General features: G+C 40.0%; 1 protein-coding gene across 12 annotated transcripts in view; it reads right to left on the bottom strand.

Moving 5' to 3' along the window:
• The window catches only part of foxp1b (forkhead box P1b), a 263,881-nt gene that overhangs the window by 130,605 nt on the left and 116,218 nt on the right, over positions 1-17,058 (bottom strand). For 11 of the 12 annotated variants that reach the window (XR_009796652.1, XM_061831379.1, XM_061831370.1 and 8 more), the window contains one exon: positions 2,137-2,302. Coding sequence is in view for 11 of the 12 variants with exons in the window: in XM_061831379.1 (XP_061687363.1) it covers positions 2,137-2,292 (156 nt within the window). In the remaining variant the exon portion in view is untranslated. Of the gene's footprint in view, positions 1-2,136; positions 2,303-2,703; positions 2,924-17,058 lie in introns of all 12 variants that reach the window. The other variant, XM_061831373.1, reaches the window with a different exon arrangement.

The raw sequence follows: 17,058 nt of genomic DNA, 5'->3' as shown, positions 1-17,058 counted from the left end.
GAATAAATGATATGTCACTGTCAGGTTTGCTGTGGCTACCCAGTTAAGGAAGTCAATGACTGTCTTCAAGTATGAAAAAGACATCTTTTTCTTTTTAAAATCAACTTTCAACAGCTTGTTGGATGTTTGTGGGAGAGAACAGATTACTATAAAAAAAAAAAAAACAATATGACAAATATTCCACTGTAATCCCCTAATGCCACTGAAAAGAGCGAGAGCTCCATCCCCTATCGTGATCTCCTTTTACAGAGGTATGATCACAGTACTCTTAGTCTAAGAGGAATGCTATTTCAGATATGTTTTACGTCATGTACACTATCTCGAACATATCTGGCAACAGAATTACCTGAACTAAAAATTAACATAACTAGAGAATGGATTATAGATATACATGCATGCTTTTTAAAATGTTCCTGGAAAAAAAATTATTAAAGACGTTTGTTCTTTTTCCAAATTTGACCTTTTACTTTTCTAGTAAGTATTGGAATTGTTTAAAAAGGGAGAGTTTAAAATTGGAGCCTTTCCACAATTATACCAAATAGTGTACTGCAGGTAAGAAAACAGTGGTTGAATTTTTGTTGATTATTTCTAAACATTTAGGGATTTCTATTCCAAAAAGTTTTTTTCAGTTAAGAACACAACTGTAACATCCCCACCGCGCCATCACATGCTACCCTGTTGTTGTCTTTGCAAAGTAAATCAAAGTAAACGCCTCTAGTACGGAGTGAGGGAAAAAGTCAACAAGAATTAGGTTTCGGCATAACTGTTTACTCAACTGTGGCCTACTGTTACTGAAATTTTATCCATGGGTTTCTGTGACTACTGCAGTAATGAATTCAGTTTGGCTATGAATTTTTCACTGACGACATACTGACGACGAGATGTAGAGCTGACAGAAAGGATGAAGTTCCCAAGTAGCCTAAAGACCAAACACTCAGGCTGAAGAGTAAAGAATTTTTGGACACATTAACTAAAACTTTTTTGAAACAGATTTTCTACATTGTCAAATTGTCAAGTCGTGCACCAAAGTAAACAGCACAAAGGAAGAAGGAAATGTGAGAAAAATGGTTTTAACTCGTTATGTAATTACTTTGTATGTATTTTATTCTATAAAGTATAATATTGTAGTGCGCTACTTTTCACGTTAAAACCACATTACAAAAACTATGTCGTTTCTTAGGGGAGGCTGGAACGGATTAATGACATTTCCATTCATTTCAATAGGAAAAGATGAATGTTACTTGTTACGAGTGTCATGAAGGAACAAAGTAAACTTGTATCTCAATGTGCCATTGTATTTTCAGGTGACTGACAAGAGCAAGTGAAAACCAACTTCACTTTGGCGTCAGATTGATGGTGCTATGAGATGATTGAACTACAACGTTGAATTATTGCTCAGTCCTTCACCGAGTATTGTTGTGCGCTACGAGCAAAAGTAGACAGATGTGCTGTGACAACAGTCAGCTGCACAGAGACTGCGCATCATCACCAAACAGCTCCTGACAACAGCCTCAGTTGCCCTGTCGGCGAGAGCAAGATAGCAGAAGACACACTGATCTTTTCAATGTTGTTTCCTTAAACACACTGTCCCATGCCACACATAACACTGACACCAACAGAAAGAGCCTGTCTTTCTGCCTTTAAACTGAGATGGGAGAAAATGTTTTGGGCTTCTGTGACAAGAACATCGACGCGCCACTCTGCACCTCATTGGTTAACACATCAGAGCGTGGCATTTCCCTTGAGTGTAAGGTTTGTTTACAATGATCCAAAGAAAATGCTGTCATTGCCATGAATCTAAAAAAAAATAATAATCAACTGTCAACAAAATCTTTTTGCACCTACACACTTAAAATATGTCCGAACATCATTATAAATATTTAAAAAATTCAGATGCCGCATGCGACGGTAAACACATTTGGCAACCAAACACAACCACACAGAGCAGGCACTTCCCCTTACTGAAATATTCAAAAAGTGCCTCAATATACATAAATAATAATAGTAATGTGTTTATGTACTAGATGTACTTTGAAGCTGAATGAAATATTAATCGGCACTTAAAGAGGTGGTGTGGGCCTTCTGATGACAAGTCTTAATAAAGTCAAGACAGGTGTGGAAGGCAAACTGCTCTACCTGGTGCTGTTGGAGATGCAGAAGATCATCTGCAGTCACTTCCACTGATGGCGTAGCACTCTTGCTTTGCCCTTTGGATTCATTCTCCATGTTTGCGCTTCCATTTTGATGAAATGCTCCATTACTTGTTGTCTCTGTCCCAGATTCTTGCATCATGACTTAAAAACTTGCAGAGCGAAAACAGGGACAGGGAGGGTGAGAGAGGGAGAGAGACAAGGTCAAACAGCTGTTAAAACACAGCAATCAGGTTGTGTTACAACTCCAGGACAAAATATAAACATCTGTCATATCCTTCCTTTATAATTTCACTTTTATTGCAGATCTCCTTCTCGGTCTTTGGTTGTCTCTATTTCGTTTGTTCTTCTTGCATAGATATGGAAAATATGGAGTCAAACTCGGGTTTTGTTTGTGTTTTCCGTCATGAAGTATAAATACGGGTGCTCTCAGGGGCTGGGATACAGGACATATTGGAGAGGAAACCAACCTGAGTTGAGTTAATGCAGAGGAGCCCAAGAAAACACTGGCCCACCAAAACAAAACACTTTCTATGGAAATGGATATATTTACTTGCATGGCTCCCAGAAGAACCGCTGCTCAATGGCCTTTTAATGGGAACCAGTGCGACCACGAGAGACGTGCCAAAAGAGCTCCATGAGAATCAGCCATTGCAAGCTTGAGTAAAAACAGCACCATTCTCCAGGGATGTTCAATTAACACCAAAATGCAGTTTTGAATACAAATATTCCTAATGGGCTGTTGGAGAAGAATGTTGTCTTTTGAATTCCAACTGAAAAGAAAAAACAAGAAATACATTGTCACGATTTAAATAAACTATGTACACACTTTAGTTTTATTGTTCCTGTCTTGTGACACTGATATGTAACTACCTCTATTTTGTTTTGTTTTTTAAAATCAATTAATTTTTGTTACAGCGATTGTCCATTGGTGGCAAGCCTCACCAGTGCAACTCACCAAACCTCCCAATTCCAGGTTAATGAAGCTGACCAAGTCAGGGAGAAGCAAATTTATTTGCCTGATTAATTATTTACTTGGAAGAGAATAATTGCCTTTAAAACACAAGGCCTTACCATGAAGCAAGACAAAAGATACAGATTTATGGGGTTACATTCAGGGCATGTAATGGGAGGGTAAATGTATGCTAATATCTACTCAATGGCTTGGACAGAGTGTCTCTAGAGATGCAGATCTAAACAAGTTGCAGACGTACCTCGACACCATAGGGACCCACACTCAGGCTGACAGACGGGAAATTGAGGTTGACAACTTATCACAGAGAATATGTGAAAAAGGACAGGAGAGCTAGTAGTCTCAAAGTAGCATTATTTCAAGAAATATTTCATTTTAGGTCATGATTTTCAGGAAACATCTTAAGCTGTCATTGTGAGCCACAGTGAACTTAAACAGAGACCCTCATATGAATTAAGTACGGTACGGTTCCATCTACTACTAAGGCCAAACTAGCCAAGAGAGTCATCTGACACTGTGGCCTATGCTGCTTTGGTGTGGTGTCACACACACCCTCACAACTGCCCCAGCCTGGCCTACAGGCCCTGTTCTAAGGGCTGAGATTGCCCCTAAACCCCCCACGCCCCCATCCCTCCTGCCGTCCCCATTCCCCCAGCGCTTGCTCTCTAGACAGATGTTGACCCAGCTAACCCCTCCAGTCTGACAGTGACTCCTTCCATAATGGGATTTTCTAAACAGGGACGGAGCAAAAGGAATACTGTGGAATGGGACACACCGACTAACAACTCCATCTACAGGCCATTAGACACTTTTTCTTCTCCTGAGACACTGAGTCACATTCACATTAAATTAAGTCCCCTTCAAGATAAACCATGTGATGACTTCAATCAACCACACACACTTTAAGAGGTGGCTATTTTCTCCACCATGTAAACTACAATGCGAAAAACAGAACTGTTTTTTTTTTTTTTTTTTACCAGCATAGATTGCGTGAAATTAAGAAAAGAAAAATTATAGTTATTCCATCCTAAATGTTACCCAAGTTACATAATTACAACAAATGCACATTTTTTTTTATTACAACAGAAACCCAGATGTTTACAAATGGATCGCATCACCCACAGTAATCAAGAGAATGAGCCATAGGGCATTTTTAATGTATGCAGAACTAGTGACCTACTGTACAACAAAGGAAAGAAAGGCTACAATGATAATAATACATGCATACTTGCAGTGATGAAGGAACAAATAAAAATAACACCCAAATATTATTTATTATTTTTTTAATTTACAAATGAATCCAATCCCCATCTCTCAATTTTATCATGGAATAACTCAAAGTTGAAAAAAAAATAGATGTGATAAGAAATAACATGGAAAATGGGCATAATCCAGCAAAAATATCAAGTAAACATGACAGCTGCAATGTTAATGTGAGAAACGCAAAAGAAAGGGATGCCACCTTCTCGAGCTCCAGCACCTCTGCCATAGATTACCAGTGTATTTTTCTGAATGTTACATTATTCTGTCTATTAATTTTCACACATCCCAATTAATACCCATGGTTAATGATGTTTTGTGCGCTTTCCAACTGTTCGCATTAAACTCATATGCAAAAACATATGGAGTGGACTTACTGAGGTAAAGAACACCAGAGTTCATATTCCAAAAACAAACATACAACACGAGAGTGAACTATCATAAAACCATACTTGATGTGTTGAAATTATGGCAAGTGATACTTATACAGTTAACCATTCAGCTTTTGGAAAGAAAATACGCAGTGTTGACATAATTTCTACCAAAGACTTGAGGGGTATTTGTCTTGTATGTACAATGTACATTTTGCAAAATTCCTGCACTGTAAAAACATGATTTTGGAGCGTGATAAATACAATCTATGAAAATCATCTAAAACATACATTACTATTTTATCTGAAAATCTTATAATTTCCCCTCAGCTAGGACCTGTTTGCCATGGGTGACACTCCTGGGCGCGTGAAGCCCCAGACAACTTTGCTCCAACAATCACTGGGACACAAAAACCCCTTCGACACGATAAGGTGATGGCTCAAGGAGGGGGTCAGTTAATGAATGAATTATCATTATGTTTTTTTTTAAATCATCCCACTTGCAAGCAGCTATGGGGCAGCACATGAACGATGGGAGGGGATGGACACATGATCTCTACATACATATTTATGTAGCCAGCAGCAATCACCAGCTCATTCTGTTGTCAGACTGGCCAAGAGCAGGTTTAATGAATTGATCGCTGTGATCACGCATCTTCCTCATGCACACAGAGATGTCTCCATGCGAGACTGTGAATTCGCTGCATTTAAAAGCTAATGAGATGAGCTGCATTTATTGGACAGGAATGAAATCAGCTCTGATCACACCCACAGTGGCGCAAATGCACCTCGTTTGAATACACTGGTCACAAAATTACCAATACCTGGACTGGGTCTAACCCACTGCTGCACAGTTAATGAAGAGGTTGCTTGCAAGAAGTGCAATTTGCTGAAAAAAATTGAAAATTTGAATTCACAATATTTTCCATTCACTTTTTTCCAAGGTATAAAAAAGACAAAGCGTAGAAAACACAGATCTACAAGACCTTAATAAGAGCCTGATATGATTCCCGATCATAAAATCCAGCGGCAAACCCTTGTTCACACTGCTAGTCTCAAATCCGGTTTTGTCATATTGATCTTGATTTTAAAACAAAACTCAAGTGAAATATGATTATTTTGTCTTTTGAAGATGCTCTGGCCTCTCAAATCAGTTTTCTCTACAACCTCACCAAAGAAGAGTATTGTTTGAAAAAATGTGTCAACTCAGTCTCCCAGCTGAGAAGACAGGTGAAAGGTTAAGAGAAAATGTCCTGAGCTCATTCACCTTGCCGCTGCTTCTTCCTCTTCCATAACCTTTTTTCTCAGAAATCTAATCCTGGTTGTGGCTGCCCAGAATTCTACAATGCAAACAAGACCACAGTCCAGTCAAGGTAGGGTCGGCTTGAACAGCTGTGCTTTGACCCTTCTCGATGTCTTTTTCCTTAATGCTCATGACAGTCAAGCCCCAGGATCCATCTGCTATAATTCAGCGAGTTCTCACACAATCCCTGTTTACACAAGCACAAAACAAGAGCACAATCCTTGAGTGAGATAAGGACACACAAAGGAGGGGACAAAGAAGATTCATCCACTTTACAGCTCTAGCTTCAGCTTAGTTACTAGTGTAGACAACACAACAATCTGTACGAAAGGTGCAACGAAAGATTCTTTCTCAAGGTTTTTGAAGAGGTTTTGCTTTATTTTGGCTCTGGATTATTGGGAAAAGTCACAAGACCTACACTAAACACTTTGTGGACAACTCACTCTCACAGTGAGGAAAATAACATTAGACATGTTTTGTGATTTGAGAGATTACCAAGAACTAGCAATCATTGCCTCCGTATTTCGGTGACTACTTTAACGACAAAACATGCATATCGTGTTGTAAACACACTTGCATTGACCACATTCCCACTGTTTTCTGCTAAGACAAACATTGGAGGGAAGATGTTCTCCCAAAAGTGACGCAACTTGTCTTCTCAAATGACAAGATCACACCTGCTTGCTATTCCAACTCAAACAATATCTCAGGACCGCTGTGTCAAAAAAATATTGACTGGATGCCAACTTTCATTTCTGTGCGTTAATGAAACATAAAGCATGCAGGATACGAGGTGACCACTCACAGTTACAAAGCAGTGGTGTGGATAATAAACGATTGCTGTCATGGCCACAGTCAACAGGAGGAGCAGGTTTTATGTTGATGAACAAACAGTTCTCCATGCAAGCACTATTTAATATTAACCAGGTGGAATGATCGGCTGATATCCTCGGTGACTTTAGGGGGAGGCAAAGTGTAAACAGGTCCAGAGATGCGAGGGTGTATCTTGAGAGAATCAATGTTGATGCAGATGTAGCTTTGGCTAGAATAAACAGCTTGGCAGCAGTCAAGATAAACAAAAACTGATTCTTCTCACATTTAAAGACTCAATACACGGCGTGTTGCAGCTGCCTAGCTAGCCATTAATGGGAAAAAAAAGTGGTGGGGTGTGCATATATATATATATATATATATATATATATATATATATATATAGTATAATAAGTATAATACATTTTCTACAATGCGTGATTTTGCTTCAACTCATATGATCAAAACAAAGTTGTGCATATTGTTTTATTTATTTTTTTTAATTCTGAATTTTAAACAATATCTGAAAATGCTAAGAACAAAACCAATTTTTTGTTCTTATTTTGAAATGTGCAGCCCTACGTTTATTTAATAAATGAAAAAATGCACAGTAGTGCTCACCTATATACTTAAAGTTCAAAGTTTGTAAGTTAGTTTTCAAAGAACAAGCACTCCCGCACACTCCCAAACGTTCATCAGAATCAGAATCCGCTTTATTGGCCAAGTGTGTAAAACACACGAGGAATTTTTCTCCGGCAGTCTAATCCAGCGTAATTTACGGCGGTATCTATTGTCAATCCATTTATGAAAGATAGCAGGAGATGATCTTCAGTGAAGAAAATTAGTATTTGAACACCCTGCTATGTTGCAAGTTCTCCCACTTAGAAATCATGGAGGGGTCTGAAATTTTCACCTAGGTGCATGTCCACTGTGAGAGAGATAATCTAAAGAGAAAAATCCAGAAATAACAATGTATGATTTTTTAAACGATTTATTTGTGTGATAGAGCTTCAAATAAGTATTTGAACACCTGAGAAAACCAATGTTAATATTTCTTACAGTAGCCTTTGTTTGCAATTACAGAAGTTAAACGCTTCCTGTAGTTGTTCACCAGGTTTGCACACACTGCAGGAGGGATTTTGGTCCACTCCTCCACACAGATCTTCTCTAGCTATGACAGGTTTCTGGGCTGTCACAGAGAATCACGGAGTTACAGCTCCCTCCAAACATTTTCTATTGGGTTTAAGTCTGGAGACTGGCTAGGCCATGCAGAACCTCTATATGCTTCTTATGGAGCCACCCCCTTGGTTATCCTGGCTGTGTGCTTCAGGTCATTGTCAAGTTGAAAGACCCAGCCACGAACCATCTTCAATGCTCTGACTGAGGGAAAGAGATTGTTCCCCAAGATCTCACGATACATGGCCACGTTCATCCTCTCCTTAATACATTGCAATCGTCCTGTCCATTGTGCAGAAAACACCCCCACAGCATGATGCTACCACCCCCATGCTTCACAGTAGGAAAAGTGTTCTTGGGATGAAACTCATCATTCGTCTTCCTCCAAACACGTTGAGTGAAATTATGACCAAAAAGTTCCATTTTGGTCTCATCTGACCCCAAACCTTTCTCCTATGACTCGTCTGTATCATCCAAATGGTCATTGGCAAACTTAAGACGGGCCTTGACATGTGCTGGTTTAAGCAGGGAACCGTCCATGCCATGCATGATTTCAAACTGTGACGTCTTAGTGTATTACCAACAGTCACCCTGGAAACAGTGGTCCCAGCTCTTTGCAGGTCATTGAACAAGCCTAGTCGTGTACTGGGCTGATTCCTCACCTTTCAAAGGATCATTGAGACCCCATAAGGTGTTATCTTGCATGGGCCTCCACTCCAATTAAGATTGAGCGTCATGTTTAGCTTCTTCCATTTTTTTAATAATTGATCCAACAATGGACCTTTTCTCACCAAGCTGCTTGGCAATTTCTCCGTAGCCCTTTCGAGCCATGTGGAGTTGTACAATTTTGTCTCTGGTGTCTTTGGACAGCTCTTTGGTCTTGGCCACGTTACAAATTTGAGTCTTACTGATTGTATGGGGTGAACAGGTGCTTTTTTGCAGCTAACGACCTCAAACAGGTGCATCTGATTCAGGATAATACATGGAGTGCAAGTGGACTTTTAAAGGCGGATTAACAGGTCTTTGAGGGTCAGAATTCTATCTGATAGACAGGTGTTCAAATACAGCAGTTTAAATGCAGCTGTATCACACAAATAAATCATTAAAAAGTCATACATTGTTCTTTCTGGATTTTTCTTTTTAGATTATTTCTCTCACAGTGGACATGCACCTACGATGAAAATATCAGACCTCTCCATGGTTTCTAAGTGGGAGAACTTTCGATAAAGCAGGGTGTTCAAATACTCATTTTCTTCACTGTATATGTTCCAAAAGCATATAGAGGGGAAAAGTTTTAAACTTCAAGATAATGCGGTACCACGGGGGAAAATGACTGCTCGCATTTAGCTATATGGACAGACTAGTCTAATGTTGGAACTTAGATCAAGTCAAAGTAAATCACAATCTCATTTTTATTATAGTTAGATACTGAAACATTACCTGTCTTATAGCCCAGAAATGTTTCCTTGTAACTTGGGGGTGCCCAGACTCCCCCATAGCCCCCCCCCCAGGATTTACTTTTCAAGGAGCCAGCCTATCGCGATTAACCAGCAAGGCGGTGGAGGCCCTCGGTGCATTTGCGCATTGCCGCGACTGCTGTAAATAGGAAGCCGGCTTGCTAGAATGTGCCTTTATGTGCATGCACTGGACGTATTGGCCACACCTGACTCAAGCAGCGAGGTGGATGTTAGTCTAACGTCTTTTTTTTTCGCCACCCCATCACCCCATCAAGAAAAACTGCCTCGCGATCGACACATTGAGCCCCCCCTTGTGTAACTGAATTTCCTTTGACATGGCTCATTATGTTGATGACTTTCAACGTAAATGCTGGTAATTGTTACTATTATATACAACCAAGGAAAGGTAAAAATATGCAGAAACATGTACTATAAGAAGAGGTTTATTGCAAAAACGTGCCAGAATGCTCATAAACATGCAAAGATGTCCAAGAACAATAAAAAATGTGCAAGGAAACATTTTTGCGCTTGAAATTTATTTGAAAACGGACACAAACTTTGAGCTTTAACTATATAGATGTTGACTAAGGTGCAGGAATATATTGTAACCACAGATCCTTCTAAAGGTGAGACAGCATTTCTACCCTGAATACCATTTTATAATAATTTACCAGTACAATACAGAAGGCATCCGTTTCTAAGATGAATTTGTTTTGCACAGTATGAACAAGTAACAAGGTCAGTTTCTGACAGTGTGGAGGGTGCCTTAGTTTGTTTTATTGCCCAGTCAGAATTTGCAAGACTTGGATAATTCAAGATGAAAGTGGACTTTTGTGAAAATTCCTGAAAATGCAAATGTGGGCACTGAATGTATGAAGTTCTGCTAGGGGGGTTGGGGGGCATGCCCCCCCCCAGGTAATTTTTGAAAAAATGGATGGCTGTGGTGCATTCTGGCGATATCTGTGAACAAAATTCAGACAAAAATTTAAAGTAAAACTTCTAAGTCCTGACCAAAAAAAAATAATTGGGCAGAAGTTCCCCAAGGGCCAAGCCCAGATTTTTTTGCCCCCCATTCCCCTATCACTCGATAAAACAAAATCACATTTGTCATTAAAATAAGCCATCTTATCTCAAGACAAATGAATTAAGTGAACTATTCAGTAAATATATATATACAGTCACTCACATTTGAAAAATATACGGGTGTGGTGAGTCATGCTCGCAGATGAGGTTATGGGTGTGATTAGGGATGGCCTTAAATAACTTACTGGATTCATAACTACAATTTCAAACTCAGAAATGATAATTTCCAATTTCAACTGATATTAGTAGAACATGATATAAAACGGTATTGAAATTTTTTTATCAATAAAAATTCTTGATCTGATTAACTTTATCTTGAGAAAATTTAAATGCACTGGCCTTTCAAGGAATAAACATGAACGGTCTATACCCCAATGTTTTGAAAATGGTGAAAGTTTAGGAGCACGCATCGCCGTGATTGGCGTAAATAGGAGGCCGGCTTACTTGAACGCGCCTTTATGTGCATGTGCTCGACGTATTGGCCACACCTGAATCAAGCAACGAGGTGGATGATAGTCGAAAGTCATTTTGGGGGTGGGCACGCAGTCACACTGCCTCGCGATCAACGCAATGAGAACCCCTGGTGTAACTGAATTTCCTTTGACATGGCTCATGATGTTGATGACTTTCGACATAAATGTGCTTGCAGTACTTGAAGCAGTTCTGAACATGCACTTTCGTACATGCTCAGCACGGTTAACTTGCATTTTCTGTTCCGGGTGAATACCGGTTGTTACAGAGCAGGCTTGTTTAGTTAACAACATTTATGAAATAAACACATTAATTAATGTCAAGACTACACAAAATAAGCGACGTCTTGAGAGAATGCGAGGGGAGGGGCGTTACTGTTACTTGTGTTAGTGCCTCAACATGGCTACGCTCGTGAGAGCAAAACAACGTACTCAAACGCGTGTTCATTCAATGTTGTCAACTAATATCCAGATTAATGTTGGGCAATTTTTCCTCAGTTTTCCAGAGGAATTTTCATGACAACTTGAAAATCCGTAATTCCAGGAAAATCTGGAGGACTTTCATCACTGGATAATTCTTTAAAGAAAGCATAGCGCACCAGGCGAAACATATTTAATTTTATTTAAATGGAATTCAAATTAAACTGTCAAGAATTTCAGTTAAGCATTGCCATTAAACAAAACATAACCACAAAAAAAAAATAAGGAGGGTTGCTGTTCAGACATTTGTTGAATTTATAGAGAAGCAACATTTCACAAATTCTGCCAGGTATGTAAAATTATGAGCACAAATGTATGTATGTGCAGTAATACGTACCCCTGTCATAGTGGAATAAAAGTGTAATCAGAAGTTGTCCCTGAGCCAAGAATCATCTGTGGAGAGCTTCAAAAATACCTGGAATAAGCAGGTACTGTTCTCACAAGAAAAACAGTGAGTAATTCACTGTTGCCTCGGCCTGTATACACACTCGGCAAGCAAGACTCCAGTGCTGAAAAAAAGCACGCCAAAGCTCATTCAAAGTTTGCTGACCAACATTTGGACAAGTGAGTTAAATACAGGTAAAAATCTGTCTGGTCTGATGTGAGCAAACTTGAATCTTGTGGATCCTATAATGTACACCATATTTGAAAGAGAAACGGACACTTTTCAGCAAATGATTTTAGTAAACATCACATCATTGAAAGAAGGATGAATGGGTAAATCTATCGAGACATTTTTTAAAAAAATCTGATGACATCGATATGAGGATTATGAAAAGGAAATGAAGGTGGACATTTCAGTAAGATAATGATCCAAAACATATCGCAAAGGAAATTAACTTTTTTACAAATAAACAAATAAAATAAAGTTGCTAAAATGGGCAAGCCAATCAAATGACTTGAATCCAAACAAAATCTATGGAAAGAACTGAAACACAAGGTCCATAAAAGTAGTCCATGGAACAATCCTGGTTTGAAGACTAGCTTCATGGAGGAATTGCCCAAAATCAAACCTGAGTGATGCAAGCCACTAGTTTCTCCATGCAGGAGGCATCTTGAAGTTGTCATTGCAAAGGGTTTTGTACAAAGTATTAAATAATTAGGAGATGACGTGTTCAATAACTTTCCACTGTGTCATTTCAGATTATTAGGCACTAATTTTAGAGGTAATTTGTTCAACTTTCTGTGTACATATGGGTTCCTTTGTGGTTGCCAACATCTGATTAAATGTTTGTCAATATCACCTTTGGAAATATAAAGTGAGAAAAATGGTGACGTGGTAAAAACTTATTTCCGCCAATGTATAAAAAAGCTATGCAAATATTGAGCTTATATATGTAAATACGCAAGATCATAGTGCTGTACAAGTATTAATTCTTCCGTTTGTTGATAGTTGGCCCAAAAAAGTCCAAAAAGGCCACCACACAAATTTTCAAACATTTTTCCTCATTCAGAAGTCACAATGTTTTCCTTTACGCTTCACCAAAATGCAACACCCCAAGTTTAAAAACAAAAAAAAAAAGAATGGGAAAAACAAGATATTCTGACGAGCCCGATTTGATTCCTAATTATTAAATCTGCAGTCATCGCAAACCCTTTAATCATGCTCACAGAACCAGTCCCAAATCAGATTTTCGCATATTCACCTTGTTTTCATCAAGATTATTTTTTTTATCAGAATTATTGATTTTTGAAAGATGGGTTGAACCCACATATGGAGGACTTTTAAAAATGCCCTTGACTTAAAAAAAAAGATATTAGAGATGTGTTTCCATGACTTCCTTCAATTCAAACTCACATGACATTGATGTCAAGAAGACAGAGACACTGTCATGCAGAGATTTGGGCAAGGTAACACACACTGATTAAAATCAGCAAGAACTTAAGTGTCTTGAAATGTCTTCAGTATACATTGCCTACGTTATCATAGCAACAAATTCAAATGAGCAAATATTCTTTCACTAGTACTGTCGGCCTCTTGGCAGTCTCCCTGACCAGTATTTTGTCTTGTCATTATTTTTGGAAGGAGGTACTGTTTTTGGTAATGGTCACTGTTGTACCATATTTTCTCCCTTTGATAATGATTTTCTTCACTATGTGTGTGTGTGTGTATATATATATATATATATATATATATATATATATATATATATATATATATATATCTCCATCCATCTATTATCTATCGCTTTTCGGGTCAGGTCATGCGGGAAGCAGACTTCCCTTTCCCCAGCCACTTCTTCCAGCTCTTCCGGAGGGATCCAGAGGCGTTCCCAAACCAGCCAAGAGAGAGCCGAGAGGTGTACGGGAGACATCCGAATCAGATTTCCCAGCCACCTCATCTGGCTCCTCTCAATGTAGAGGAGTAGCAGCTCAACACTGAACCCCTCCCGGATGACCGAGCTTCTCACCCTATCTCTCAGGGAGAGCCTGGACACCCTGCAAAGGAAACTCATTTCGCCCGCTTGTATCCGGGATCTTGTTCTTTCGGTCACGACCCACAGCTCATGCCCATAGGTAACGGTAGGAACATAGATCGACTGGTAAATTGAGAGCTTTGCCTTTCGACTTCCTTCCCTCTTTACCACAACGGACCGATACAAAGTCCACATCATTGCAGACACTGCACCGATCCGTCTGTCGATCTTCCGCTCCATTCTTCACTCACTTGTGAACAAGACCCCAAGATACTTGAACTCCTCCACTTGGGGAAGGATCTCATCTCCAACCTGGAGAGGGCACGGCACCCTTTTCCAACTGACCACCATAGTCTCGGATTTTGAGGTGCTGATTCTCATCCCAGCTGCTTCACCCTCGTCTGCGAATCGCTCCAGTGAGACCTGGAGATCACGGCTTGATGAAGTGACCACAACCCCAGAGATACAAGAACCTGGCTCAGAGCACCCAGACTCAGCTTCCTCATGGAACTTAGGAGGTCTTCGAAGTATTCTCCCCACCGACTCACAACATCCTGAGTTGAGGTCAGCAGCGCCCCGTCCCCACTATACACAGCGTTGACGGTGCACTGGTTCTCCCTCCTGAGACGCCGGACGGTGGACCAGAATTTCGTCAAAGCCATCCTGAAGTCGTTCTCCATGGCCTCACCGAACCCCTCCCACACCCGGGTTTTTGCTGCAGCGACCACCAAAGCTGCATTCCGGTTGGCCAGCCGGTACCTATCGGCTACCAATAAGTTGAAATTCCTTCTGACAGGGGAATCTGCCGGCCGTTCCCAGCAGACCCTCACAATACGTTTGGGCCAGCCACGTTGGACTGGCATCATCCCACACCATCACAGCCAATTCATCACCAGGTGGTGTTCAGTTGACATCTCCGCCCCTCTCTTCACCCGAGCGTCCAAGACATGCGGACACAAGTCCAATGAGACAACCACAAAGTCTATCATCGAAAGGCGACCTCGGGTGTCCTGGTGCCAGGTGGACATGTGAACACCCTTATGCCTGAACATTGTGTTTGTTTTGTACAATCTGTGATGAGCACAGAAGTCCAGTAACAGGACACCACTCATGTTATGATTGGGGATGGGGGGGGGGGGCATTCTTCACAATCACGCCCTTCCAGGTCTCATTGTCATTGCCCACATGGGCATTGAAGTCCCCCAGCAAAATGATGGGAGTCGCTAGAGGGGGTGCTCTCCAGCACTCCCTCTAAGGACTCCAAAAAGGGTGGGTACTTCTGCACTGCTGTTTGGTGCATTAGCACAAACAACAGTCAGGACCCGTCCCCCTACCTGCAGGCGGAGGGAGGCTACCCTCTCATCCACCGGGGTAAACCCCAACGTACAGGCCCCGAGCCGGGGGGCAATAAATGTACCCACACCTGCTCGGCGTCTCTCCCCATGGGCAACTGAGTGGAAAAGAGTCCAACCCCCACTCAAGAGGAGTGATGCCCCAAGCGGTGCGTAGAGACGAGTCTGACTATATCTAGCCATAAAATGGCAAATGGTATGGCATAAAAAATAACAGCATTTGACAAAAAAGAACAGTCAAACATGGTGCTAGCAGTGTAACGGTCTGTGGATGTCGATGCTTCCTGACTTCATGAACTGAATGAGTTGCAGTGATAACTGTAAAAATTAATTTGGTGTCTACCACAACATCTTGACTCCAATTCAGATGTGGCAGGACCTTAAATAGAAAAAAAACCCTCCAATATTTTTAAAAGAATTCTGTGAAGAAGAGTGAGGTAGGCGACCTTCACAGCAATGTGGAAGATTCATCAACAGGTAACACAAGTGCTTGATTTTAGTTATTGGAACACAGTCATTAGGTTCAGGCGGCATTTACAGTTTGACAATGGGCCAAAAAGATGTAGATTGAAGCCCCCCTCCCCCTTAATAAATGGAATTATAATTTATAAGAAAACTGTTTTGATGAGCTAAAACATTTGTGACATATATGCATGAAATAACCTGAAATAAGGTAGGGGCAAATGCTTTTTCATCGCATGTCCAGATGCATTTACAGTGGCTTTAGGAGGCAGGATGCTTTATGGACAATAGCCATTCAGTGACACTCTTTTCAGCATTTTTACATCATAAAGAATATTATTTTTCTGATAGACAATTTTTTGTTAGTCTCTAATTGGCCACATAAATCTAGTCAGTTGAGGGTGACAAATGTTTCAGTGTCACACAGTATAATCTTTACCCTTATTTACCAATTCATTAAGATTCATTGATGCAGGCTCGGTGAGAGGAAATGACAACATAAATCAGGCCTCCAACATAATGACCCTAATCAGTTGGGAATTGCAGAAAATGTCATGATGAACTATGTCCTTGTGTTAGTGCCACTGTATATTGTCTTCTGCAGCTGAGTGGGACATATGACAAGGGCTGCGTTAAAAAGAAATCATAAAATAAGAAGGGGAAAAAAAAGAAAAAGTTGTTAAATCTGACACTATTAAAATGTGGCAATCCACATCAGGTCTTTCAAAACAAACTTTCATACATTAGACATCAGGGCCAACAATTTAAACAATTTCAAGAATGTATTTGTTTATTTTTACATATACACAAAATAATTTGGAATGTATGTGGTCTGTTACATAGGGGGTAAAAAAAAAGTTGATAAAAAGAAGAGATTAAAAGAACAAAGAAAAGTAGTGAGTTGATAAAAAGAGAAGATCATGCCAACAGTCAAACATGGTCCTGGGAGTGTGATGGTCTGGGGCTGCTTTGCCACTGCATGAACTAAATGACTTGCTATGACTAATAATAAAAAAATAATTCTGCACTCTCCTAGAAAATCTTAAATCTGATTTTGATTCAGTGCTCTTTATGCTCAAAAACAGACCAACACGACTGAGTTCAAAAGAATTCTGTGAAGAGTGAGCTAATTCATCTCACACAGAGGACATTTGTCCCAAAAGACAGCAGTTCTAATAATATTGTCCCTTCTTTACACGAGGACACAATATTAATTAGACAAGTTCGTTCAGGCTAACCTTGGTTTTCCCATGAAAATGTTTGACATATTTTATCTTTTGCATTTGCACACCCT

This window comes from Syngnathoides biaculeatus, chromosome 10, assembly GCF_019802595.1.
Source record: "Syngnathoides biaculeatus isolate LvHL_M chromosome 10, ASM1980259v1, whole genome shotgun sequence".
In the NCBI taxonomy this organism is placed as follows: domain Eukaryota; kingdom Metazoa; phylum Chordata; class Actinopteri; order Syngnathiformes; family Syngnathidae; genus Syngnathoides; species Syngnathoides biaculeatus.
This window is presented reverse-complemented; position numbering and strand designations above follow the sequence as displayed.